Source organism: Papio anubis, chromosome 8, assembly GCF_008728515.1.
Source record: "Papio anubis isolate 15944 chromosome 8, Panubis1.0, whole genome shotgun sequence".
Classification (NCBI taxonomy): Eukaryota; Metazoa; Chordata; class Mammalia; order Primates; family Cercopithecidae; genus Papio; species Papio anubis.
This window is the reverse complement of record NC_044983.1, coordinates 115,160,487-115,187,455: the sequence shown is the minus strand read 5'-3', so window position 1 is coordinate 115,187,455 and position 26,969 is coordinate 115,160,487. Positions and strand designations below refer to the sequence as shown.

The 26,969-nt window shown below is 43.0% G+C and overlaps 1 protein-coding gene across 2 annotated transcripts in view; it reads right to left on the bottom strand.

Annotated features, from left to right (window-relative positions):
* Positions 1-24,808, bottom strand: part of DEPTOR (DEP domain containing MTOR interacting protein) — a 183,984-nt gene extending 159,176 nt beyond the window's left edge. For both annotated transcript variants that reach the window (XM_031669716.1, XM_031669717.1), the window contains exon 1: positions 24,502-24,808. In XM_031669716.1, the coding sequence (XP_031525576.1) occupies positions 24,502-24,623 (122 nt within the window). In that variant the 5' untranslated portion in view covers positions 24,624-24,808. The remainder of the gene's footprint in view (positions 1-24,501) is intronic.
* Between the last annotated feature and the right edge of the window lie 2,161 nt (positions 24,809-26,969).

Genomic DNA, 26,969 nt, shown 5'->3' with positions numbered 1-26,969 from the left:
AACTCCTGAGCTCAAGCAATCTGCCCTTCTTGGCCTCCCAAAGTTCTCGGGATTACAGATGTAAGCCACCATGCCCAGCCCAATACAAGGCTTTTAAAATTAAAATTATCATAACACCAAAGCTTTCAAAATCAATTTATACATTTATAATCTCTTGTTTGGGAGAATGTCAACAACTTCTAGTAAATGTTGCTTAGTTTAACGATATAGAAACCACACACAGACATTCACATATGTACACAACACACATCTTTTCTTTCTTAGATATACACCAAGGGTTGGCAAAATTTTTCTATAAAGGGCCAGATAGCAAATATTTTTGACTTAGGAGGCCACACAATCTCTGTTGCAACTACTTAACTCTGTTGTTGAAGCACAAAAGTAGTTGCAGACTATATGTAAATCAGTGGGCATGACTGTGTTTCAGTAAAACTTTATTATACAGGTAGCCATAGTTGTTGCCTGTCCCTCACATAGGCATCTATAATTTAAACATCTCTACATTTAAAATGATGTATGAAAATTTGTACATCCTCATTTCATAATTGAAAAAAAGGTACTTCCTGAATGTTAACTGAGTCATGTTGACCTATTTAGTACTATTAATAGCAGGAGCAACAAACAATGAGTGTTTCCTACATGCTAGGTCTCATTCTAAGAACTTCAAATGCATGTACCTCAAATAACCCTTTTATTATTCTTATTTTATAGAACAGTAAAAAGGCCAGGCTTGGTGGCTCATGCCTGTAATCCCAGCACTTTGGGAGACCAAGGCAGCTGGATCAAGCAGATCCTATTTTCTACCAAATCTCAAGGTCTTGTGTGAAAAAATTCAGTTATAGTCAAAATTATTTCCTTATCCATTCCTACAAAGAAAGCAGGAGTGTCTTGAATTAATTGTCCAGTGCTTACAGAAATTGAGAAATATCTTGAAAAGCTCTTATACTACAATATACCAAATAATGCTTTGAATTTTTTTTTTTTTTTTTTTTTTTTTTGAGATGGAGTCTCGCCCTGTCACCTAGGTTGGAGTGCAATGGTGCAATCTCAACTCACTGTAACCTCTGTCTCCTGGGTTCAAACGATTCTCCTGCCTTAGCCTCCCAAGTAGCTGGGATTACAGATGCTCCCCATCATGCCCAGATAATTTTTGTATTTTTAGTAGAGACGGGGTTTCACCATGTTGGCTAGGCTGGTCTCGAACTCCAGACCTTGTGATCTGCCCACCTCGGCCTCCCAAAGTGCTGGGATTACAGGTGTGAGCCACCACACCCGCCCTGGAATATGTTTTGATGATCCTTACATGAGATTCTGTTGGATAATCTAACCCTTATATGTAAAACACATACAGGCTGGGGATATGCATTTTCCTAGAGTTTCATGTCATAGAAACTCTTCGAGAACCTAAAATATAGCCAACTATACTCATATTCTAGAACTTCTATTTTTTTTAATCATAAACCATAGTGATATCTTCTTATATGTGTACATATACCATACACTGATCAGTTATGTTGTCTGGTAACTAGGCATACATAATAGTATAAATAAATAATTATTCATGCAACTGACCCAAGTTTTTATTAATAAATATTTCTTCATTTGTGATGTATTAATGTTGTTATTAATCATTTCCATATATGTAGTTGACACAATTATAATCATCTATGTAAGTTTAATTTTTGCCCAACACAGACACAAATATTCAAAGATTAGTCAAGGCCGGTCATGGTGGCTCATGCCTGTAATCCTAGCACTTTGGGAAGCTGAGGCAGGCATATCATTTGAGATCAGGAGTTTGAGACCAGCCTGACCAACATGATGAAACCTCGTCTCTACTAAAAATACAAAAATTAGCCAGACAGTGGCACATGCCTGTAATCCCAGGTACTCGCGAGGCCGAGGCAGGAGAATCACTTGAATCCAGCAGGCAGAGGTTGCAATGAGCTGAGATGGCGCCACTGCACTCCAGCCTGGGAGACAGAGCGAGACTCAGTCTCAAAACAAAACAAAAAAACACAAAGAAACAAAGAAAAGTCAAAGTTCAAAGGTCCAGGCTGCATGTCCACAATAGCTGGGGCATCTCTGCCTCTGACCACCACACTCCAACAGCTTAGGGCTGAGCCCAGCTATGTCCTCAACCATCAAAGAGCATGGCCTTTGGAGGGAAACTGGAGCTGCAATCCCAGCTCCCACCTGCTCACCTCGTAACCCTGGGCAATTTTCTTAATCTGTCTAAGCCTTTGCATTCTCATTTCTAAAATGGGACTAATGATACTTACTCAAGGATTAAATGATACAGTTCAAGTAAACTGCATGCCACTACCAGTCACATAGTATGGTTCAGTAAATACTGGTTTTTATTTTTATTATTGCTGTTACTATATATTGAGAAGGTTGAAAGAAAATCAACATAGCATAAAATCCATAAATACTGCAAAAAATAGCATAAAATTTACAACCTACTTCCAAGGAATAAATTAGCCATGTATCTTGGCGGACATAAAATAGAGTATTAAAAAGTATTAAACAATTAAAAAGAGTCAGAGGTTAAAAAAATAACCTAGCTTAACCTTTGATCTAAACATCCTTATCTAATAAGATAAGGTAAAGTTTAAAGTCCTCATTTCAAAGCACCGGTGTAAGTCAAAATGCCTTTGTACCATGGAAACAATGGTATGCCTCTTCCTGGATTTTAAGCAGGGAAACCCTGGATATATGAATAAATAGGGCACCGTACCTCACCTTGGAAAGTGTGCAGACATGCCAGCTGTGGAGGGACCCACAGAATTTGTGGATGTGACCTCAGAGGCTCAGCTTGATCTGCCAGGCAGTGAGTGTGCTGGGACTAGTAGCCTGGCCTTTCCACAGCAGGAGAAGCTGCAGCCTTAGCCAAGCCCCCAAGGCTTCAGCACCTACTCTTTCCCAGCTCTGTCTCTTCTGTGCCTGAGTTCAAAATATTTGTCCTCCAGAAATAAAGCCATTCAGCCGTTCTCATGCTTACACTCTAACAGAGCGATAGGGAACCCCCTAAGGAACAGAAACATGCAGCTTGGCCAGACAGCTTGATGTACCTGCCCAACTCATTGTAGGATAGTAAGAGGACAGAGGACCCTACATCCCTTCTTGCTGACGCTTTGCATTTATGGTTTCCCAGTGAAGCTGTTCCTTAATCTGGACCATAAAATGTTGTGGTATTCACCTTTATCTACTTCACCACACAAAGGGGACAGAAACGTACAACACTGGAGACCCTTTGATGGAAGTCTATGCAAGGTACTAAAAGGTTCAACGCAGGAAGGGCGCCCATTCTTTTAAGTCACTAGAATAATGAGTCCAGCAATTACAGTTGTACTTCTCTTTCAGGTTTCAACTACTGCTTACACTTTCCACTCCTGAAAGTCTGAAGGAGAGGGGGAGACAGGCCTGCAATCACCTTGACCTTTATGCAGGAAAATTATCAAATGGGACATAGGGGCTCTTCGAGTAGAAAATATCTGCCCTATGAGAAAAACATATCTCACTTTGACAACATTCTACCATGGAAGGCATTTCAGGTCACACAGATTCGATTCCCAAAGCCACATGGCCTTATGTGGTACAAATGTCTGCCTTCTAATGTATGCAAATTTTAAATGACAAACTGCATTTTTCAGATGTAATCTTTGAAAAAGATTCTGAATAGACCTAAGGGTAGTTATAAATAAGTATTGTCTTCGTTACTTTTCCATGAAAGTCCAATTCCCAGGACTCTCCAGGCATATTAACTAACTGTGATTATGTTCTATTAATAATAGTAAATTCAATTACTAACTTTTTTTTTTTTTTGAGACAGAATCTCACTCTGCCGGCCAGGCTGGAGTGCTGTGGCACGATCTCGGCTCGCTGCAAGCTCCGCCTCCCTGCAAGCTCCGCCTCCCGGGTTCACGCCATTCTCCTGCTTCAGCCTCCCGAGTAGCTGGGACTACAGGCGCCCGCCACCTCGCCCGCTAATTTTTTGTATTTTTTAGTAGAGATGGGGTTTCACCGTGTTAGCCAGGATGGTCTCGATCTCCTGACCTCGTGATCCGCCCGCCTGAGCCTCCCAAAGTGCTGGGATTACAGGCGTGAGCCACCGCGCTTGGCCCTAACTTTTAAGTATTAGAGGCCAGATGTAGTGGTTCACACCCAAGGCATAATCCCAGCATTTTGGGAGGCCGAGGTGGGAGGATCGCTTGAGCCCAGGAGTTTGAGACCAGCCTGGACAACATAGAGAGACCGTGTCTCAACAACAACAACAACAACAACAAATTTTAATTAGTGTGGTGGTGTGCACCTATAGTCCCAGCTACTCAAGCGGGAGCTAAGGTGGAAGGATCGCTTGAGCCCAGGAGGTCAAGGCTGCAGTGAGTCATCATCACACCACTGCGTTTCAGCCTGGGCCACAAAGGAAGACCTTGTATCAAAAAACAAAACAACTGTGAGGATATATATCATAATAAAATTTCCTTTCACATAAGCTGTTAATAAAGATTGCAATGATTTCCCCAAAAGTATATAGATCCTGTTAGTATGACTATCATAGTGATGGTGGCCTTCCCCTCAACACCTGTCTATTTAGAAGCTCACGAAGATGAGATAGAAGTTTGGCCACTAGAAGTTTTCTCTGGCAGAGGCTGGAGACTCAATGGAGGAACACTGGTAGGGTAGCAGAGTTACAGGTGACAGAGCAGTCTTCTGAATCTCAAGAATCAAGAACCTACGGAGAGGAGATCTTTTTTAATTAATTTATTTATTTATTTATTTATTTATTTGAGAGGGAGTCTTCTCTGTCACTGGGTTCAAGCAATTCTCCTGCCTCAGCCTCCCGAGTAGCTGGGGTTACAGGCACATGCCACCATGCCCACTAATTTTTGTATTTTTAGTAGAGACAGGGTTTCACCATGTTGGTCAAGCTGGTCTCAAACTCCTGACCTCAAGTGATCCGCCCACTGCGGTCTCCCAAAGAGCTGGGATTGCAGGTGCGAGCCACCATGCCTGGCCTGGGAGAGATCTTTATGAGATTAATCCACCAGCTTCATGCACTCTCAGTAAATCTGGCTTCGACCAGGAAATCATAGACTACAGATAGATAGGAACAACATGAAGGAACCAAAAATGTCCAGATAATCCCCAAATCCTCACAGATTTCAAACTCCTCCCTGAATAAACATTCTTCCAGAACTGCTGACAAGTAGCCAAACCAACTTCCTCTCCTTCTCTGTGTTCCCCTTTAGGGAAAGAAATTATCTAGCAGCCAAATAACCACTGAAAGCAGAGGAAGACAACTGAAGAGATTCCCCCTGGTTAATTAAGCATATAAATAATCAAGTAACTTTTTGTCCCATGATAAACAAAATGGCTCAATAAATCCTGGTGCATTGGGATAGAGGTTTCTAAAGAATTCCTGCCCCTAACCACTATACCTTCACTTGAAAGATGTAATTGTAAATTATAATAAAGTCCTTAGTAATCAAACTCTGCTCTTTTTGGCTTAAAGCTCTCATTAGCGCAAACTCAGCAAATGGTGAACATGTAGACAAATGTGTTGGCTCCAAGCCCAGCTTCTTGTATTTCATGGATGCTTCTCAATGGGTTTAACTGGAGCTTCTCTCTTTTGTAGTCAACACAGGCATAAGAAAAATCATGCTTTTCATATCACAGTTCCTTGTCAGTACTTGAGTACAAAAGGTTTGCTGCATGTGGACACGTGCTACCCATTTCAGAGAATAAAAGGCTAAACTCATACAGTATTATCTGAGCATAAAACCACTTTTATTTGGATTCATTCCTATTATATGTTTATGGTAAGATGCAGTACAAAATCAATGCCAGAGTTACTGTCGTAATGTCAATGCAATGATATACTGAGGTATAAGCTTAAACCTTATTAATAATGGAGAAAAAAATTGACACTTTGATAATCAAAGGTAGCTCCAGGCCAGGTATAGTAGCTCATGCCTGTAATCCCAGCACTTTGGGAGACCAAGGTGGGGTGGGTCACCTGAGGCCAGGAGTTTGAGACCAGCCTGGCCAACATGGCAAAACCTCGTCTCTACTAAAAATACAGCAATTAGCTGGGTGTAGTGGCACGTGCCTGTAGTCCCAGTTACTTGGGAGGTTGAGGTGGGAGAATTGCTTGTACCTGGGAGGCGGAGGTTGCAGTGAGCCAAGATTGCACCACTGCACTCCAGCCTGGGTGACACAGCCAGACTCTGTCTCAAAAAACAAAACAAAACAAAACAAAAAACAAAAAAACAAAGGTATCTCCAATTTCCAGTTTGCAGAAAATGGAGGCTGAGGGGATGACAAATATATTGAAACACATGACCTAAAAGACCTTTACTCAATTGAGTTATGCAACTAAAGAACATTTTGCAGTTTTCCCAGAAGTCTGCATCTTAATTATTCCTTAAGTAGCTTTGCTTATACAAAGAGATGACTTTTATACAGCTTTGGCTGGGACTCTTTCTGGGTGGAGGTGTTTCTTGGAAAGACATCAAAACTCAAGTAATACAAAAATCACTCCATGAAATTTGAACGTAAGCCCATTGCCACTTCAGTCATATGTTAAGAGCTCTGTTTTACTTTATTACTGAGCAAATCGTCGCAGGGGCAGCGGTGGGGACCTATCTTCCAAGTAAGGGAATGGTTTGGGGTGAAGGAGTGAGCATGATGAACAGGCTATCCTCATGGTGAGGAGGTTTACCAGGACAATTACATTGTAAGTAGTGAGGAACAAAATGTATGCTAATGTCTCCTAATTTTTCCCACCCTGTATCTTTCTGTGGAACACTTCTTCAACCAAGGAAGGACACTGCTGTGCCTTAATATCTAGTAGGTCTGTGAGTTAAGATGATTCAAAAAGATCAGAGTTCACGACTTTTGCGGATGGTGAATGGCAGACAGCTCTGTCTTCAGTCTTGATTGCTGCGGGTGCCCATTGTGTGACTATAAAAGAAGTCTTCATGAAGACATCATGAATGCTTAGAGTAGAATCAAGGAAATTTAAGAGAAATAGACCTAATGCGCACATGTACCCTAGAAGTTGAAGTATTAAAAAAAAAAAAAAAAAAAAAGAGAGAGAGGGAGAGAGAAATAGACCTGAGTCTACAGTCATACCACCCTGAAAGCACCGGATCTCATCTGATCTCGGAAGCTAAGCAGGGACGGGCCTGGTTAGTACCTGGATGGGAGGAATAGACATGAAATTCTGACCAAACCTCTCCCAAAATTTAATGTTACATAAGCTTAAGAAATCCCCATTGTTAGGCCGGGCGCGGTAGCTCACGCCTGTAATCCCAGCACTTTGGGAGGCCCAGGCAGGTGGATCACGAGGTCAGGAGATCAAGACCATCCTGGCTAACATGGTGAAACCCCGTCTCTACTCAAAATACAAAAAATTAGCCGGGCGTGATGGTGGGCACCTGTAGTCCCAGCTACTCTGGAGGCTAAGGCAGGAGAATGGTATGAACCTGGGAGGCGGAGGTTGCAGTAAGCTGAGATCGTGCCACTGCACTCCAGCCTGGCTGACAGAGTGAGACTCCATCTCAAAAAAAAAAGAAATCCCCATTATTGTTTAAACAATTCTATATACTGCCCTTTTGAATTAGTACCTAAATGCATACGTCTTTTCCCCCTTCCCATCCTGCTTAGATGGTGAGCTGAAGGCAAAGAGAATAAGCCTTACTTCTTGATATTTTACAGGGCTACTTCCACAGCTGTATGTATGTATTCTGAGAGGCCTGGATTCAAAACCAATAAACCAAGCCCCCATACTTACCACATATGTGACTGTGGCAAGTTGCTCATATCTTGAAACCAAGATATGAGCATTTTAAAATGGAAATAATAAAATTATTATAAGAATTCAAGGAAATAATGTACATATAAAAGCATAAAATAGGACATGACACATTGCTATTACTATTATTTAACAAATGACTGAATTGTTGCATTTCTTCAAAACTCACATATAGGCCAGGCACGGTGGCTCATGCCTGTAATCCCAGCACTTTGGGAGGCCGAGGTAGGTGGATCATCTGAGGTCAGGAGGTCAAGACCAGCCTGGCCAACATGGTGAAACCCCATCTCTACTAAAAATATAAAAAGTAGCTGGGTGTGGTGGCAGGCACCTGTAATCCCAGCTACTTGGGAGGCTGAGGCAGGAGAATCACTTGAACCTGGTAGGTGGAGGTTGCAGTGAGCCAAGATCATGCCACTGCACTCCAGCCTGGGTGTCAGAGTGAGACTTTGTCTCAAAAAAAAAAAAAAAAAAAAAATTCATATAAAAATGGACACCTTGCCAGGTGTGACGGCTCACACCTGTAATCCCAGCACTTTGGGAGGTCAAGGTGGGTGGATCACCACTTGAGGTCAGGAGCTCGAGATGAGCCCGGCCAACATGGTGAAACCTTGTCTCTACCCGAAATACAAAAATTAGCTGGGCATGGTGGCCCATGCCTGTAATCCCAGTTACTCAGGAGGCTGAGGCACGAGAATCACTTGAACCCAGGAGGCGGATGTTCCAGTGAGCCAAGATTGCATCACTGCCCTCCAGCCTGGGCAACAGAGTGAGACTCCATCTAAAAAACAAAACAACAAAAAAGACACCTTGATCACCCTCCTCTACAATGATTATCATCATCGCTAACTTTTTGTCCCAAATCATCTAAAAGTCATGAGAAGATCTTCATACTGTACTGAGCTACTGCCACAAGCCTGTTAGGTCAGAGGGCAACCCAGAAACTAAAGGGTCAATTCTGGCCTGTTTCCCGCAACGTAGGCTCTTTATCACTCATCCGAGGTTTATCAGTCTTAAGCCCCCTTGCCCTGCAGGAGTTTTTCCTTTCCCTTCTCTACTCCTCTCCTCTTCCCTCTCCTCCCTCCCCTCCCCTTCCTTCCTCCCCTCCCCTCTCCTCTCTTCTCTTTTTCTTTCTGAGATAAGCTCTCGCTCTGTCACCCAGGCTGGAGTGCAGTAGCCCGAACATGGCTCACTGCAGTCTCGACCTCCTGGGCTGAAGTGATCCTCCCACCTTAGCCTCCCGAGTAGCTCAGATCACAGGTGTGCACTAACACACCTAATTTTTAAAACTTCTGTAGAGATGGGGTCTCCCGATGTTGCCCAGGCTGGTCTGAAACTCCTAGGCTCAAGCCATCTTCCCACCTTCTCACCTCAGCCTCCCAAAGTGCTGATATCACAGACGTGAGTCACCGCACCCAGCTTCTGTGGAAGTTTCTAAGACAGTAATCTTCCCTTGTGTTAAAGCATGACTTCCTTTTTTAAGTGTCCTTCTTTGCCAAGAATGCCTGATAACATCATCAATACTCCCCAACTCCTCCACCCTTAGATTTTGAATGACTTCATTTTAATATTTCTCAGTTTTTATATCTATTGAATTATCAATATATTTATTAAAGTTATTATGTAAAAATTTTTAAATAAATTCATTATATGAATAGTGCATGAGACATGAGATTTCCATAATATGTGCTTTTTTGCCCTTTTCCGCCCAGGCATCCTCCCAACTCCCACTCCTATGTGATATAAACCCCTTCATAAAATTGATTTTGCCTCAGGACAAATACAAATGAACAGATGAATTCTTTTTTTTTTTTTTTTTTTTGAGACAGAGTCTCACTCTGTCACCCAGGCTGGAATGCAATGGCACAATCTCTGCTCACTGCAACCTCCACCTCCTAGGTTCAAGCAAGTCTTCTGCCTCAGCCTCCCGAGTAGCTGGGATTACAGGCACACGCCACCACATCCGGCTAATTTTTATATTTTTAGTAGAGGTGGGGTTTCACCATATTGGCCAGGCTGCTCTCGAACTCCTGGCCTCAAGCCATCTGCCAGCCTTGGCCTCCCAAAGTGCTGGGATTACAGGCATGAGCCACCGTGCCGGCCTTGGATAAAGAATTCTTGTTTATTAATCAAGATTGTTGATTGTTGACTGTTAATCAAACCAGTGATGAGGCACTGAGAAAAATCCTGCCCAGAATTCAACAGGAAGACAGAGCCCTTTATGCCACTGTTGAGTCAACTTTTGGCTTCAAAATGTACAATCCAATCTTTTCTATAGCTTTTTGACACTTCTGCTAAGTCAGGAGCTAAAAGGAGGGAAGGAGAGGGCTTGATGTATGACAATTCTAATAGTATAGGATCATAATTCTAAGGATGCAGTATAATTTCAGAACAAACAATGTTACCTATGAGTGTGATACCATTTGGTTATCCTATTTGGAGGAGGTGTTTCTCCTAGAAGGAGAAAAATATGATGTTGTGTTCTCTTTCTAATAAAACAAATAACATTTTAAATTAATTACTATAGTAAAAAAATAAAAATAACTGAGGCCCAGTACAGTGGTTCAGCTCTGTAATCCCAATACTTTGGGACGCCAAGGTGGGAGGATTACTTGAGCCCAGGATTTGAGAACAGCCTGAGCAATACAGTGAGATGCTGGCTCTACTAAAAATAAAAAAAATTAGCCAGTTGTGGTGGCACACACCTGTAGTCCCAGCTATGCAGAGGCTGAGGTGGGAGGATCACTTGAGTGGGTGAGGTTAAGGCTGCAGTGTGCTGTGATCATGCCCCTGCAATCCAGCCCGGGTGACAGAGCAAGATCATGGATCCAAAAAGCAAAACAAAGAAAGTAAAAACAAAAACAGCCGCGGTGGCTCACACCTGTAATCCTAGCACTTTGGGAGGCTGAGGCAGGTGGATCACTTGAGGTCAGGTTAGGGGTTGGAGACCAGCCTGGCCAACATGGTGAAACCCCCATCTCTACTAAAAATGAAAAAATTAGCTGGGTGTGGTGTTACATGCCTGCAATCCCAGGTACTTGGTAGACTGAAGCAGGAGAATCATTTGAACCCTGGAGGTGGAGGTTACAGTGAGCTGAGATTACACCACTGTTCTCCAGCCCAGGAGACAGAGTGAGTAAAACTCCAGAAAGAAAAGAAAAGAAAAGAAAAGAAGAGGAGAGGAGAGGAGAGGAGAGGAGAGGAGGAGGAGGAGGAGGAGGAAGAAGAAGAGAGAAGAGAGAAGAGAAGACGAATAACTGGTAAAAGCACATAACCATTTCTCCATAGTCTTTAATATAATGTGGTTTTAGGTCATGAATTCCACTTAGTACACACACTTAGTAAAACAGGGCAGGATATATTTTGAGCTGCTCAAGAATAAAAACCTCTTATTTCACTTTGTATCTCTCACAGCAAGTACTGAGATGCCTGACAAATAACAGGCACTGAGTAAATACGAGCTGAGCAAGTGAAGAAATGGTATCATTTGCCAAAAATAAGGTTTGTTTAACAGAAATTCTCATAAAATTAGCTGAAATATAGTTGTCTATTATAAGTTTAAGGATTACTATCACAGTGTTGACCTCCTGCATCGCAGTTTTACATTTGCAAAGAAATAAAAAATTGTCTTTTCACTGGAGTATTTTCTAATTTGTTACACTATTCTTCTGTTTCTCAAAACAACATATACTAGTGGGATTTTCCCTTTCTCAAAATAGCAGAAAATTATATTAACCAGCGCAATTTTTCTGGAAGTGGTAGCATAGGGTTGTGCGTGAATCGTGGAATGACTCCTATATGTGTCTGTGTGTGTGTGTGTGTGTGTCTGCATGTATGTGTGTGTCTGTGTGTGTGTGTGTCTGTGTGTGTGTCTCTGTGTGTCTGTGTGTGTACATGTGTGTATATATGTGTGTCTGTGTGTCTGTGTGTGTGTGTCTGTGTATGTTTCTCTGTGTGTCTGTGTGTGTGTCTGTGTGTATATATGTGTGTCTGTGTGTATGTATTGGGGGAGATGCCTCCTTGGCTAGTGTCGTTCCTCTCCCCTGGCTACAATCCCACCGACTCAGGAATAGGCATGTGACCTAACCAGCGCAATTAGGGCAAACCTCAGGACTTGTGATTGGAATCCTGAGTGGAAATGCTTCTCTTTCTCCTGGACATTATTATAAGCCATATGAGGCCTGAAATTCCTGTTCTACCACTGGCTGGAAGATGAAGCCAACCAATAAAAAAGCTGGCTCATGAAGGAGTTACAAAAGAGAACCAAAAGAATTGCAGAGAACGAATTAAATTTTAAGGCATTGTATCTCCTGGACTTCCACTTATCGGAGGCAATAAGTTTAAATTGATTGTCTGTTTCTTGCAGTCAAGAGTATTAAAAAATATCTGGATAGGGATTTGGATTGCATAGATGTACAATTTCCTTAGTCAATATTCATCAAATGGTATATTTTATTCTATATACATTTTATCTCTGAAAAAAAGAACCAAAAGCAAATAGTGAATACTAGTCAGTACACTGATGGCTGAAGGTTTTAGGAAAAGTGTATTATTGTCTACAATGTACTCTGAAATACTTTCCAAAAAAAGATGAGTTAATTGATGGATGGATAGAGGGACAGCTAGATAGATAGTTATATGATAAAGCAACACAGTGAAATGTTAATTGTGGAATCTTAAGTGGTGGACATGAGTGTTCACTGTAAAATTCTTTAAACTTTTCTGTACATTTGAAACTTTTCATAATACAAAGTTAGAGGAAAAAGCTCTAGCTTACTCCTATTGCTTATACTTGGATGTCCTTAAATATTATGTGATGGCTTCTGGCTCTTCAAGTATGGCAATAGAAAAAAATGTTCCTTATCATGGCGTCAAGGCCTGCTAATCCTTTCTCATGACGATCTAGGCTATGCTCACTGTATAACAGTAGAATTTGTTTCTACTGTTAGAATTTATTTTATTGATGACTGGTTTGTAGAATGTGATCGGCAATGTGAAGGAAAATGAATCAGAGTCATACATTAGGTAATTCCCTCAAAACCACATCCCTAAACAGTTTTATTATTATCAGTTCCTCAGAACAAAATAGAAAGAGCTTTGGTAAAGTCTTATTTTTCAACCACACTATAACTTAAGATGATTAAGGGGCATTTCACACTTCAATGTAAAACACAGTCATATACCACTACAGGGAATAAACCCCACTTTTTGCAGTGAATATATTCTGTGTACGTCACTTTCATATACAGAAAAGTGAAAGAGTAAAAAATAAGTAGCGCTTTAAAAAAATTCAGTGAAAAGAGGGTCCAAGGTTACCCCATTCTCCTTTTCTCCTGGGAAATGAGAAAGAAACTAAGAAGCAAAACAATAGTTCTTCAAATCAAGAAATTCAGGCCAGGAAAGGTAGCTCATGCCTGTAATTCAAGATGGATCGATTGCCTGAGCTCAAAAGTTCGAGACCAGCCTGGACAACGTGGTAAAATCTCATCTCTACTAAAATACAAAAAATTAGCTGGGCATGGTGGTGCATGCCTGTAGTCCCAGTTACTCAGGAGGCTGAGGCACGAGAATTGCTTGAACCCTAGAAGCGGAGGTTGCAGTGAGCTTGAACCCTGGAAGTGAAGGTTGCAGTGAGCTTGAACCCTGGAAGCAGAGGTTGCAATCACGCCACCACACTCCAGCCTGGGTGACAGAGACTCTGTCTCCAAAAAAGAAAAACAAAAAAAGGAATTCCCTCTTTAATACCCTCATTGTATGTGTTTGGAAATAGGACACAAACCTTATTTGTATAAAGAACTTGCATTTTAAGTAGCAAACTAACTCAAGATCCTCGATAGAAATATGTGCTCAATCCTTCAACATGAAAAAAAAAAAAAAGCCAATCCTCTAAAAGTATTTGTTTTCTTTGCAAATTGCCTTTTCACGTATTGGTTGTTCTTAAACCAGCACATAATTCTTTATTTCTACACTGTTCCCCCTCTACACTATCTTCTTTGCTTTCGGACACCACTCACCACTCACACAGTATTCCTCCAGAATTTCAATATTTGTTAGATGTTAGCCAAACTTCATACATAATAAAATGCAACTGGCCAGGTGCAGTGGCTCATACCTGTAATCCTAGCACTTTGGGAGGCCGAGGCGGGCAGATCATTTGAGGTCAGGAGTTCGAGACCATCCTAGCCAATATGGTGAAACCCCATCTCTACTGAAAATACAGAAATTAGTGAGGTGTGGTGGTGTGCGCCTGTAGTCCCAGCTACTGGGGAGGATGAGGCAGGGGAATCACTTGAATCTGGGAGCCAGAGGTTGCAATGAGCCAAGATCGTGCCACTGCTCTCCAGTCTGGGCGACAGAGAAACTTCATCTCACTCTAACTCTAACTTAACTCTCATGAAACTAGGGTGGTATGCAATGAGACAACGGCCATGAAAATGTTCATTTGTTTCTTACACCTTTAGTCAAGGTCAGAGTAGCTACTGAGCGTACTGTGCTAGGACTAGTCCTTCTGAATCCTGCGTGCTCTGCACACAAAGGACAAGGTTCGGTTCTCTATAGCTGTAACAGTTTCACCACTCAAAGGGGAGCTTCATAGAGTTGGATGATCTAAACAAGGCCAAGATATAGATAGGTACTGGCCCAAGGCTTGCTCAATAAAGGGAGCTTCTGGGTAAATATCAGAACCCAAAATCTGTAGGTAAAAGTATTGCAGGGAGATAGGAGGACACAAGGATCAAAGTAAACAAACATAAACAAACAGATCTATAACTAGCAGCCTGAGGATTATAGGGGAAAGACTTGAACCTTGAGCCTCCCTCAGCTGCTACCTACCTTCTCTGCAGCTGCCATGGGCTTCCCCAAGCTACAGGCTGTGACATTTGTTCCCTTTTGCCACACCCTAGCAACAGCTGTTATCTGAAAAGTGGGAATACTAAAGCATATCATTTTTTTCTTTTTCTCGGCTCACTGCAAGCTCTGCCTCCCGGGTTCATGCCATTCTCCTGCCTCAGTCTCCCAAGTAGCTGGGACTACAGGCATCCACCACCACACCCGGCTAACTTTTTTGTATTTTTAGTAGAGACAGGGTTTCACCATGTTAGCCAGGATGGTCTCCATCTCCGACCTCATGATCTACCTGCCTCGGCCTCCCAAAGTGCCAGGATTACAGGCGTGAGCCACTGCGTCTGGCCCTAAACCATATCTTGTCTCACACTGCCGGGTGTGTTTTCTCTCCTCACCTCCCCATCCAACCTCACAAATATTTTTAAAGCTACCAAAAAGTGATTCTCCGCAGCCAGCCCTGATGAAAACAGCTCAAGTTGATCCTGAAGGTACCAGCTTGCAAGCATGCTGTATGTACCACTAAATCCTCTCCCCTACTCCATCTTCACTATGTCCCCCATGTATCTAATGATACATAGAAAAAATCACTGACATAAACTTCTAAGTTTAGTTAAGGCCGATAATACTAGAACAAGGATCTCAGATTTGGTACCCACTTCTCCTTGGTAGATAATGGAGCATGGAAAAGTATAATTACGGTGTAGAAAGGACTGCTTGTTCTTTCCTTCATCATTTCCTAATCACTAAACTCACAGAAACCAACCATTTAAGAGCCACCAATGAAGGAGAAATGAACTCCTGACTCAAATGAAAACTAGAAAGAACAGGACAGGAAGCTGGTGCTGGTGGCCTCTAATATCAGCACTTTGGGAGGCTGAGGTGGGAGGATTACTGGAATCCAGGAGTTTGAGATCAGCCTGGGAAACATGGCGAGATCCTGTCTCTATAAAAAATACAAAAATTAACCAGGTGTGGTGGTGCATGCCTGAGTCTCAGATACTTGGGAGGTTGAGGTGGAAGCATCACTACAGCCAGGGACCCAGAGGTTGAAGTGAGCCAAGATCATGCCACTGCACCTGGGCGACAAGAGTGAAACCCTGTCTAAAAGAGAGAGAGAGAGAGAGAGAGAGAGAGAGAGATACAGCAATGTATTTTTTTCTAAAATTAAAAAAGAAAGAAATAACAGAACAGGACAGAAGAATGACCTTCCTTCATCTTGCAGTCTCTTTTCTTGAGGTTTATTTAACTTATTTTCAGGTTTATTGATTCCAAAGCTGATGGAAGCCATAACTTGTATCAGCAATGGGCTTTTAGAAAAGTAATTACAAGGCCGAGCACAGTGGCTAATCCCTGTAATCCTAGCATTTTGGGAAGCCAAGGTGGGTAGAACACCTGAGGTCAGGAGTTTGAGACAAGCCTGGCCAACATGGAGAAACCCCATCTCTACTAAAAATAAAAAAATTAGCCAAGCGTGGTGGCGCATGCCTGTAATCCCAGCTACTCAGGAGGCTGAGGCAGGAGAATCACTTGAACCTAGGAGGCAGAGGTTGCAGTGAACCAAGATTGTACCACTGCACTCCACCTGGGTGACAGAGTGAGACCCTGTCTCAAAAATACATAAATTAATTAAAATAGAATAAACACCCTACATGAATTAGGCTCTTGACCATTGACTCCAAATACAGGGACTCTTCACTTCCTAAAGCCTTCTTTTTTAAAAATCTGTATAGGCAGTAATTTCCTGACTCCAGGATCTCTCTCTGCTGTTTAGGAGAAGAAAATTTCAGTCCTAGCTTCTAAGGGGACACCCCCTAAGATATTCCTATACCAACTGTAAAGTTCCTTAGGTTCCTGTTTGAATAAAATGAATTATTTCCCCTTTTCCTGTTGTGTATGCTCTAAATTTGTTATCTCAGATTTGATTTATTAAAGCTTGATCTTTGGTTCAATGGCTGATTTTTCCTTTTTTTTTTTTTTTTTTTTTTTTGAGACACAGTCTCACTGTGTCTCCCAGGCTGGAGTGCAGTGGTGCCATATTGGCTCACTGCAACCTCTGCCTTCCTGGTTCAAGCGATTATCCTGCCTCAGCCTCCCAAGTAGCTGGGACTGCAAGCACGCACTACCATGCCCAGCTAATTTTTGTGGTATTTTTAGCAGAGACGGGATTTCACTATGTTGGCCAGGCTGGTCTGGAACTTCTGACTTCAAGTGATCTGCCCACCTTGGCCTCCCAGAGTGCTAGGATTGCAGGCCTGACCCACCACAGCTGGGCTGATTTTACCTTTTCTCTGAAAACTGCATTAACATTTGCAAAATAAATTCAGGAAAGCAATTCAATATTTATTAAGGACGTTTTTATTAAAAAGACAATATCAAGCCTGTAAGACCCTGAAAGACAGCCTGTTATAGAAAAAAGGCAAAGGTGACAAACAATTTGAAAGAACTGCATTTCCTCCAATTTAGCTAACTAAACTCATAGCCTAGTAAGTTGCTTTTGGGAAGTCAGCCTTAGTGATTGGGTAAGATTGTTGTAATTAGCACATTTCATCTTGGTAGAGGAGTAAAAGTGAAATTAATTATGAATTAATGAAATTAAATGAATTAAAGTGAAATTGATGATTAACGCATTTTCTCTCTATTTAAGCATTCTCTTTATTATACATTCTTAATTCTCTTCCCTACCCTACTCCCATTCTCACAGATGGCAAAATAGAACTGCAATTTATCTTCCTATTAAAATGGTTGCAAATTCTGAATCAGTGGAGTCCAAATTCACTTTTCAAAACCACATGTCAAGAAAGATTGAGTTTAATATTTAGTAGAGAAAGTAACAATCCTAACTTGTCGAAATATAAATACAGGAAAAAATTAGATTTTCCCTAACAGAATGGAAAAGCTACTTGTCTACTTTTTTGTTTACCAAAGTTGTCACACTGCAATGTGATATTCTCATATACATGATTCTGTTTTAAAGTTGTTTTAGTGTTTCATTTTTTTTAACCCTCTAAGTCACTAGTTGGGAACACTATTGTAGCTTAAGAGCAGAAGCTCTCAACTCTCCCATAATTTTCTGGCTGAAAAATCTACGGCCTGTTGGTTTAAATGATCTTTTCCTCAATTTTTAAATCTATGAAATAAAAGTAATAAAGGAATCTACTATACAGAGTTGCTATAAAGATTAAAGGCATTACTACACATAAAGTGCTTAGAAGAGTCCTTAGCAGGTAATAGGTGCCATGTAAGTGTTATTGTTATTATTATAATTGCTACCATTGCTAGAAAGAGAATAGTGATATTGTTGGATTATTCTATTCTATTCTATTCTATTCTATTCTATTCTATTCTATTCTAGACAGAGTCTTGCTCTGTCACCCAGGCTGGAGTACAGTGGTGTGATCTCGGCTCACTGCAACCTCTGCCGTCTGGGTTCAAGCAATTCTCCTGCCTCAGCCTCCCAAGTAGCTGGGACTACAGGCACCTGCCACCTCACCCGGCTAATTTTTGTATTTTTAGTAGAGATGAGGTTTCACCATCTTGCTCAGGCTGGTCTTGAACGCCTGACCTCGTGATTCACCTGCCCCAGTCTACCAAAGTGCTGGGATTACAGGCGTGAGCCACTGCGGAGTGAGATTCCATCCCAGATAAATAAATAAATAAATAAATAAATGTCATTGCATTATATGGCCAATCCTTTTTATTGCTGAATAATATTCCATTATATGGACACATCACATTTCGTTTATCCATTTATCAGTTAATAGATATTTGAGCTGTTTCTGTTTTTGATCATTTATTTATTTATTTTTGAGATGGAGTTTTGCTCTTGTTGCCCAGGCTGGAGTGCAATGGCACCATCTCAGCTCACTGCAACCTCCGCCTGCCAACCTCTCCTGCCTCAGTCTCCTGAGTAGTTGGGATTACAGGCATGCGCCACCATGCCCAGATAATTTTGTATTTTTAGTAGAGACAGGGTTTCTCCATGTTGGTCAGTCTGGTCTCGAACTCCCGACCTCAAGTGATCTGCCCACCTCAGCCTCCCAAAGTGCTGGTTACAGGCATGAACCCCCATGCGCGGCCCCTTGATTATTTATTTATTTGAGACAGAATCTTGCTCTGTTACCCAGGCTGGAGTGTTATGGTGCAATCTCAGCTTACTGCAACCTCTGCCTTCTGGGTTAAAGCGATTCTTGTGCCTCAGCCTCCTGAGTAGATGGGACTACAGGCATGCACCACCATGCCCAGATAATTTTTGTATTTTTAGTAGAGACAGGGTTTCTCCACGTTGTCTAGGCTGGTCTGGAACTCCTGACTTCAGGTGATCCACCCACCTCAGCCTCCCAAATTTCTGGGATTGACAGGCGTTAGCCACTGCACCCAGCCCTGTTTTTTATGATTATGAATAATACTGCTGTGAACATTTGTGTACAAGTTTTTATGTAGACATGTTTTCTCATTTCTCCTAGGTATATACTTAGAAGCAGAATTTCTAGGTCATATGATAACTCTATGTTTACTATTTGAGGAGCTGCCAAATTTTTTTCCAAAGTGGCTGTACCATTTTACATTCCCACCAAGCAGTATGTAGGGGTTCTAATTTCTCCACATTCTCACAAACACTTGTGACTGTCTTTTCTGTTATACCCATGCTGGGGGCTGTGAAGTAGTGTCCAAATGCATCATTTTTTTTTTGAGACGGAGTTTCACTCTTGTTGCCTAGGCTGGAGTGCAATGGCGCGATCTCGGCTCACTGCAACCTCTGCCTCCTGGGTTCAAGCAATTCTCCTGCCTTAGCCTCCCAAGTAGCTGAAATTACAGGCATGTGCCACCACGCCTGGCTAATTTTGTATTTTTAGTAGAGATAGGGTTTCTCCATGTTGGTCAGGCTGGTCTCGAACTCCCGAACTCAGGTGATCTGCCCACCTCGGCCTCCCAAAGTGCTGGGATTACAGGTGTTAAGCCACCATGCCCAGCCCCAAATGCATCTTTAAGATGCAAAACCAGAAAGACATTGGGGGAAGGAAGTAAAATCTTTTATGACAAGGGAAAAATATGAAGAAAATTGAACAAATGGGTCCTGCAGTTAAGCTGAAAAAGGAAGCAAGAGACATTTTTAGGTCTGTTAGTTAATTTCTTGTCCTTATACAACCAACTGCCCTTTAAAGTGACAGGACTGGCCAGGTACGGTGGCTCACACCTATAATTCCAGCACTTTGGGAGACTAAGGCGGGTGGATCACGAAGTCAAGAAATCGAGACCATTCTGGTCAACAGGGTGAAACCCCGTCTCTACTAAAATACAAAAAAAAAAAAAAAAAAAATTAGCTGGGCGTGGTGGTACGCACCTGTAGTCCCAGCTACTTGGGAGGCTGAGGCAGGAGAATTGCTTGAACCCGGGAGGCAGAGGTTGCAGTGAGCCAAGATTGCGCCACTGTACTCCAGCCTGGTGACAGAGCAAGACTCCATCTCAAAAAAAAAAAAAAAAAAAAAAAGTGTCAGGATTGGCTGGCTGCAGTGGCTAATGTCTGTAATCTCAGCACTTTGGGAGGACGAGGTGAGCGGATCACCTGAGGTCGGGAGTTGGAGGCCAACCTGACCAACATGGAGAAACCCAGTCTCTACTATAAATAAATAAATAAATAAATTACAAAATTAACCGCAACCTCTGCCTCCTGGGTTCAAGCGATTCTTGTGCCTCCAGAAAAATAAATAAAAAAAATACAAAAGAGGACATGTTGGCGCATGCCTGTAATCCCAGCTACTCGGGAGTCTGGGGCAGGAGAATCGTTTGAACCCTGGAGGCGGAGGTTGCAGTGAGCCCAGATCGCGCCATTGCACTCCAGCCTGGGCAACAAGAGCGAAACTCCATCTCAAAAAAACAAACAACAAACAACAAATAAAGTGTCAGGATTGTGGAACCAGCCCCGAATTTCACATCTGGAGGTTACAATAGTCATAACAACACTCTTCTTGCTTTATTGATTTATTTTACAAAGTTTCTTCCCATGTTGTACCCTATTTGATCAATACCACAAATCTAATGTGAGAAGATATTATTATTCCCATTCTGTAGGGAAGGACGCTTAGGACTAGAGAGGTTAAGTGACTTGCTCAAGGGGGCATAGCTACAATTAGAGAAAGAAAAAGAAATTGATAGAACTGGGTCTAGAGGCCAAATTTTTATTTCAAATCCTAGTCCTTGGTTTCCTCTTATCACCTCTACCTCATCTTTGATGACCCAGAAAGTAATGCAAAATGAGAGAAAGCAGAGGGGAACTGAGAGTGTGTGAAGCACTTAGAGGCAAGAGGCCTGGACATTGCAAAGCACTTACAACCCTGCAGTGAGAGGGTAGCTGCAGACAGAAGAACTCTGTGAAAGTGACAATAATGACTGAACTTCCAATCCTCCAATAACTAGGAAACCAGGCATACGACCACTTTAATTCCTAAATTCTGACTATTATATTGCTCTGTACTAACAGAAGTAGATTGAATACTTACAATATTCATTTAGTTACTATGTGCTAGTTACAGTGCCAAAACAGTTGAGATAAAAAAAAAGAGCAATGATTAAAATTTTCCAAAGTAGAATTAAGTGGCTAACATTTACTAAGCCTTTTACATGTAGCATCTCATTTAATCCTCACAGAGCTCCTGAAGAAGCATCATCAGAATAACATTTTGTAGAAGAGGAAACTGAGGCGCAGAAAGGCTAAACGTATTGTCCTAAAGTTACAGAATAAATGGTGGAGGCAGAATAAGAACCCAGGCAGCCTAGTTCTATATCCTGTGCTCTTCACCACCACCCAATCCTTCCTGCCCGATCTTGCTTGGCTGGAAGTCACATGCAGTGATGCAGAGAGACCAATAATACTAATTAATTCCAGGAACTATTTGTTGAATGCTCATTAATACATGAAGCCCAGGGGCAGATTCTCACAACTCCATGAAATACATTCATCTTCATTGTCTTTTTCAAACGCAGAAACAGAGACTCAGAGAAGTGAATTTACTTGTCCAAAGTCACAGAATTCTACCTTAGCTAATATTAACCTGGTGCTTACTACCTATCTATCAGAAACTGTTCTAAGCACTAACTCATCTAATCCTCACAGTAACACTATGAGGTAAATTCCATTATTACCCATCGTTCTTCATTCTTTTTTTTTTTTTTTTGTGAGATGGAGGCTCACTCTGTTGTGGCGGCTGGAGTGCAGTGGCGCTATCTTGGCTCACTGCAACCTCTGCCTCCCAGGTTCAAGCAATCCTCTCGCCTCGGCCTCCCAAGTAGCTGGGATTACAAGCGTGCCCCACCACACCCGGCTAATTCTTGTGTTTTTTAGTAGAGATGAGGTTTCACCATGTTGGTCAGGCTAGTCTTGAACTCCAGGCTTCAAGGGATCTGCCTGCCTTGGTCTCCCAAAGGGCTAGGATTACAGGTGCACTAACTTGTCCAAGGTCCCACACTGGTAAGCAGCAAAGCCAAGATTCAATCTAGCTTAAAGTCTTCCTTGAAACAACTTAATGCTGACACTTGCCTACATAATGGTGGAGCAGTCATCCAAACCCAGGTCTAACTCCTGTGTGACAAGGATGGCTCTCAAAACTGCTGCAGTGTAGACAGGCTCTAGAAAAGCAGGGAATAACAAGTGCTCTGGGGACTGCGAGGAAGAGGCATTTAAACTGCATCTTGAAGGAAGAAGTACTTGCTGGACAAAAAGAGCCATCATGCAATTTAATGTTTGTAAAATAAATGAAAAATAAGTAACCCTATCCAACGAAAGACTTTTAAAAAGATGGCCCAGTAATGAAGAGCAGAGAAATTAAACTTTCTTTCCCACAGCAGGCTTTAAAGGGACTGAAGCCTACTATCACTTGCCTGCTACAGCTAGGGCTTCTAAAGCCTCCAAACTCTCCTTACAATTCCCCCATTTTACCTGTCCCCAAACCAGACAAGTCTTACAGGTTAGTTCAGGATCTGCGCCTTACCAACCAAATTGTTTTGCCTGTCCACCCTGTGGTGCCCAAACCGTACACTCTTTTGTCCTCAATACCTTCCTCCACAACTCACTATTCCGTTCTTGATCTTAAAGATGCCTTTTTCACTATTCCTCTGCACCCCTCGTCCCAGCCTCTCTGTGCTTTTACCTGGACTGACCCTGACACCCATCAGTCCCAGCAGCTTACCTGGGCTGTGCTGCCGAAAGTCTTCAGGGACAGCCCTCATTACTTCAGCCAAGCCCTTTCTCATGATTTACTTTCTTTCCACCCCTCTGCTTCTCTCCTTGTACAATATATTGATGACCTTCTACTTTGTAGCCCCTCCTTTGAATCTTCTCAGCAAGACACCCTCCTGCTCCTTCAACATTTATTCTCCAAGGGATATCAGGTCTCTTCTTCCTTACTCTACTCTTTACAACAGGGCTTTACGCAGTCACCCCCGCCTTCTTGGACTGCACTTCACAAACTTACACCATTATCCATTATCTAGCCAACTCCTATAAAGCAACCCCTTCCCCATCTCCCCTCGCTGACTCCTTTTTAGATTCAGTCTGCCTGCACCCAGGGGATTAAAAAGCTTTCATGCTCACACAAAGCTTGTTTGGTGGTCCCTTCACACAGACAGGCTTGACAGGTTTCATTAGAAAGTACTCTTGATGAAGGAAATTAATTTTGACCACAAATTTTTAAAAATCAACAAAGAATCGATAGGCGCAATTTGCCTTTTGTAACATTAAAAATCAGTTAATTCTGACTTCCAATATTGGTTTCCTTCAGAGACCTTTGCAAGACACTCTTTCAGGTCCTGAAACACAGCCACTGACACACTAAAACGAGCTGGGGAATTCAGGCTAAGAACTAGAAGGAACAGGGGCCCGAGTACAAGCTGTGGCTCAAACGCCGCAGAGCTGGGTTTTCTTTTTTCCTGGCAAACTGATTTATGACCACACGAAGGGCAGCTGCAGAACCAGTTAGACTATAAGTACTATTCCCAAACAGCCCTAGAGGAAGGACCATACAGGGATGGGAATGGCAAGGGGAACTCTGGGGGTCATCGCTTGTTCCCAAGTTCCATGAGACGCCTCAAGTCCTAATTCTTGCAGCAGCCAGGGTCCCCATGGATCCTGCTGCCCAAAACGTGCGAGCCCTGGGAGTTGGCACAGCCTCAAGGCAGCCCGACAAGGTGCCTCCACGCCCCCTTGCGGACCCAAATGATTGAGGACGATGTGCCAATTAACTGATAGGTGCAGGGTTTCAGAAATGCTCTCTCAGTTTAACCCCACAAAAGTCCTTGAAATGAGGCGTGGTGATCAGCCCTGTTTTACAGATGTAAAACACCGAGGCTCAGGGAAGTGAAGGAAGACTTGTCAGCAAAAAGGAAAATCTAGTGAAGGCCATCGTTGGTCTTGCTCCTTTTAGCAAGGAGTAGAGGGGCTGGGGTCTCCTCGGGACCTCACACCGACCCCTCTTGCTCTCTTGGCGGACGAGGCGCAGGCTGTCAGCCGGGAGGCCTGGCGGCGTCCAGGTACACGGGAAGACGGACAGCGCGGTGGGTGCCAGGGAGTCTGTCGGGCACAGGGCTGCAGCAGCCAGGCTAGGGCGCAGCGCTCACCACCCGCTCGTCGGCTTCTGCCAAGCAGCCCCGTGTGGCGAGTCCTCAGGGACCCGGGCTGCAGCCGCTAAGCGCGGGCGCACCAAGAACCATCCACGCGCCTGCAGCCGTCCGGGCGCCCCACGCGAGTCGCAAGCCACGAGCCAGGGAGCGCGTGCGCGCAGGACTGCAGCGGGCACGCGTTGGCAGTGCCATCGTGAGCTCACCCGCTGTGTCTCTTGCCTTACCGTAGCTGCTCCCCGGTGACCAAGACCTCAGCCATGCGCTCCAGCTCCCTTTGCTGCGCCCCGCCACTCCCGCTGGTACTGCTGTCACTGGCAGCACTGCCAGTGCTGCCGCCCTCCTCCATGGTTGGGGCCGTGCCGCTACCACTGGCTCCGCTGTCCGCCGAGGGTTTGGGTGCTCGGATCAGTCTGCCCTCACAGACGCCTCCCGCGCCATCTTTGTTCGGGGCAGCTCCTCTGCTCTGAGCGGATTGGCTGGAGAGGGAATCCCTGTGGGTAGGCAGACGCGCTGGGCTAGTCCGGCCCCAGAAACTTGAGCTTGGGGGCGTAGCTAGAGCCCCTCGTGGTCGGGGGGCGGGGCCGATGGAGCAAAATATAAACATCTGGGCGGGGCGCTGCTTCCGAGCTGTGTGTGCTGCTGGAGGCTGAATTCGGTGAGCTTCTCTTTACCCACAAAGCTCATGCTGTAGAATCCTAGGGACAAGCCTGGAGGTTACTAGTGTGAAGGCGTTGTTATTCTACGTTCCATACCCCCAGTTGCCAAAGAACAAAACATAATTCAACAATCTGGCCAAATAGTCAACAGTGAAGGTTATACATGTCATTGCAGGGCACGGAGAAATTAAACATTCTTCTCTCCCCAACCTCTCTCACCAAAGACGACTTGTTTGTCTTATGTTGTAATCAATAAGGAACGCAGGCCTAGGAATCAGTCGGACCTGGGATCCAGCTCCACTCCTGTGATGTCCTATTTAAATGTGTTTAATCCTCCCTTACAAAATAAAAATAATTATGGCGACCACTTTTTGACACCTGCTGCATTAAAGATACTTCAGATATGTTATTACCTCGTTTAATTATTACAATAAATAATAAAATGGATATTGGTGTTTGTTTTGCATCAGGATGCAGGCTTGGAGAGGTGAAGTTACTTGTCTAAAGCAAGCAAGTAATAAGTGTAAGAAGAGCCGGGCACAGTGGCTCATGCCTGTAAACCCAGCACTTTGGGAGGCCGAGGCGGGCAGATCACCTGAGGTCAGGAGTTCCAGACCAGCCTCACCAATATGAAGAAACCCCATCTCTACTAAAAATACAAAATTAGCCAGGCGTGGTGGTGCATGCATGTAATCCTAGCTACTTGAGAGGCTGAGGCAGGAGAATCGCTCGAACCCGGGAGGCGGAGGTTGCTGTGAGCCGAGTTCGGGTGAGCCAAGTTAGTGCCATTGCACTCCAGCCTAGGCAGCAAGAGCGAGACTCCGTCTCAAATAATAATAATAAGTATAAGAAGAAATCTAACCCAGGCCATTCTGGCTTCAAAGTTATGCTTTGAAAATACTGAAAGACTGCCTCTTAAAATGGGGATACAATGGTATTGTCTACCCATAAAAGATTATGAAAGGAAATTTGATTAGTACCAAATAAATGTTTCGTTTTTCTGTTTCATGCAGAGTTGGAGTTGGTCTGCAGGATGGCGAAGTAATGTTTATGTCAGTATTCATGTGTGTTGAGCATTTATTCTGTGCTTTACATTGTGCTAAACACCTTATCCTCACAAAACCCTGGAGTTTGGTATTGTTTTCAACTTACAAATGAGAAAGCTTAAGTATAGAAAGATGAAGTAATTTGCCTAGAAAGTTAGGCAGCCCTTAAACCCTGGTTCCGCAGATTCCCAAGGCCATACTCAGCCCCACTCCAGAAAAAGAGTAGTTGTCTTGAGCATCCATGAGCAGACCAGCTCTGACTCTGCATGAGACAGATGTTAGGTGACTCTTTTGCCAAAAGAAATTATTTAAGCTTCTTAACTTTTTAAATAGGCCACAATAGACATGTAGACCAAGGCAGACATAGTTCTAGGTGACTGTAATTCTAAGAGCCTTATTCTGCATAAAATAGATAAATCATTGAACAGAAGTCTCAGAGTTAATGAGATTAAAAGGTGTCTGTTGCTCATATTTTAATCTTTTAACTACTAAATAGAATATCAAGAGTTTGCACAGGCTTCTCAGTCAAACATGCGATTTCTATCTCAGTTCTGTCGTTTGCTAATTTTGCAACCTTATGCTAGTTATTTCTCTTAGCCTCCCTTTCCTATCGATAAAACAGGAATAATAATTTCTACTTCATAGGGATGTTGTGTGGTGTAAATGAAATAACATAATCCCAGTTCTTTGGGAAGCTAGGGCGGGAGGATTGCTTGAGGCCAAGAGTTCAATACCAGCCTGCGCAACATAGCAAGACCCTGTCTCTACAAAAAAAAAAAAAAAGAAAAAAGAAAAAAACACCCAGGCATGGTGGTGCATACCTGTAGTCCCAGCTACTTGAGAGGCTGAGGTGGAAGGATCACTTGAGCCCAGGAGTTCAAGGTTACAGTGAGCTATGATTGCACCACTGCATTCCAGTGTATGTAACAGAGCAAGACCCTGACACGTAAAAAAAAAGAAAAAAGAAATAACATTAAAATTTATATTATG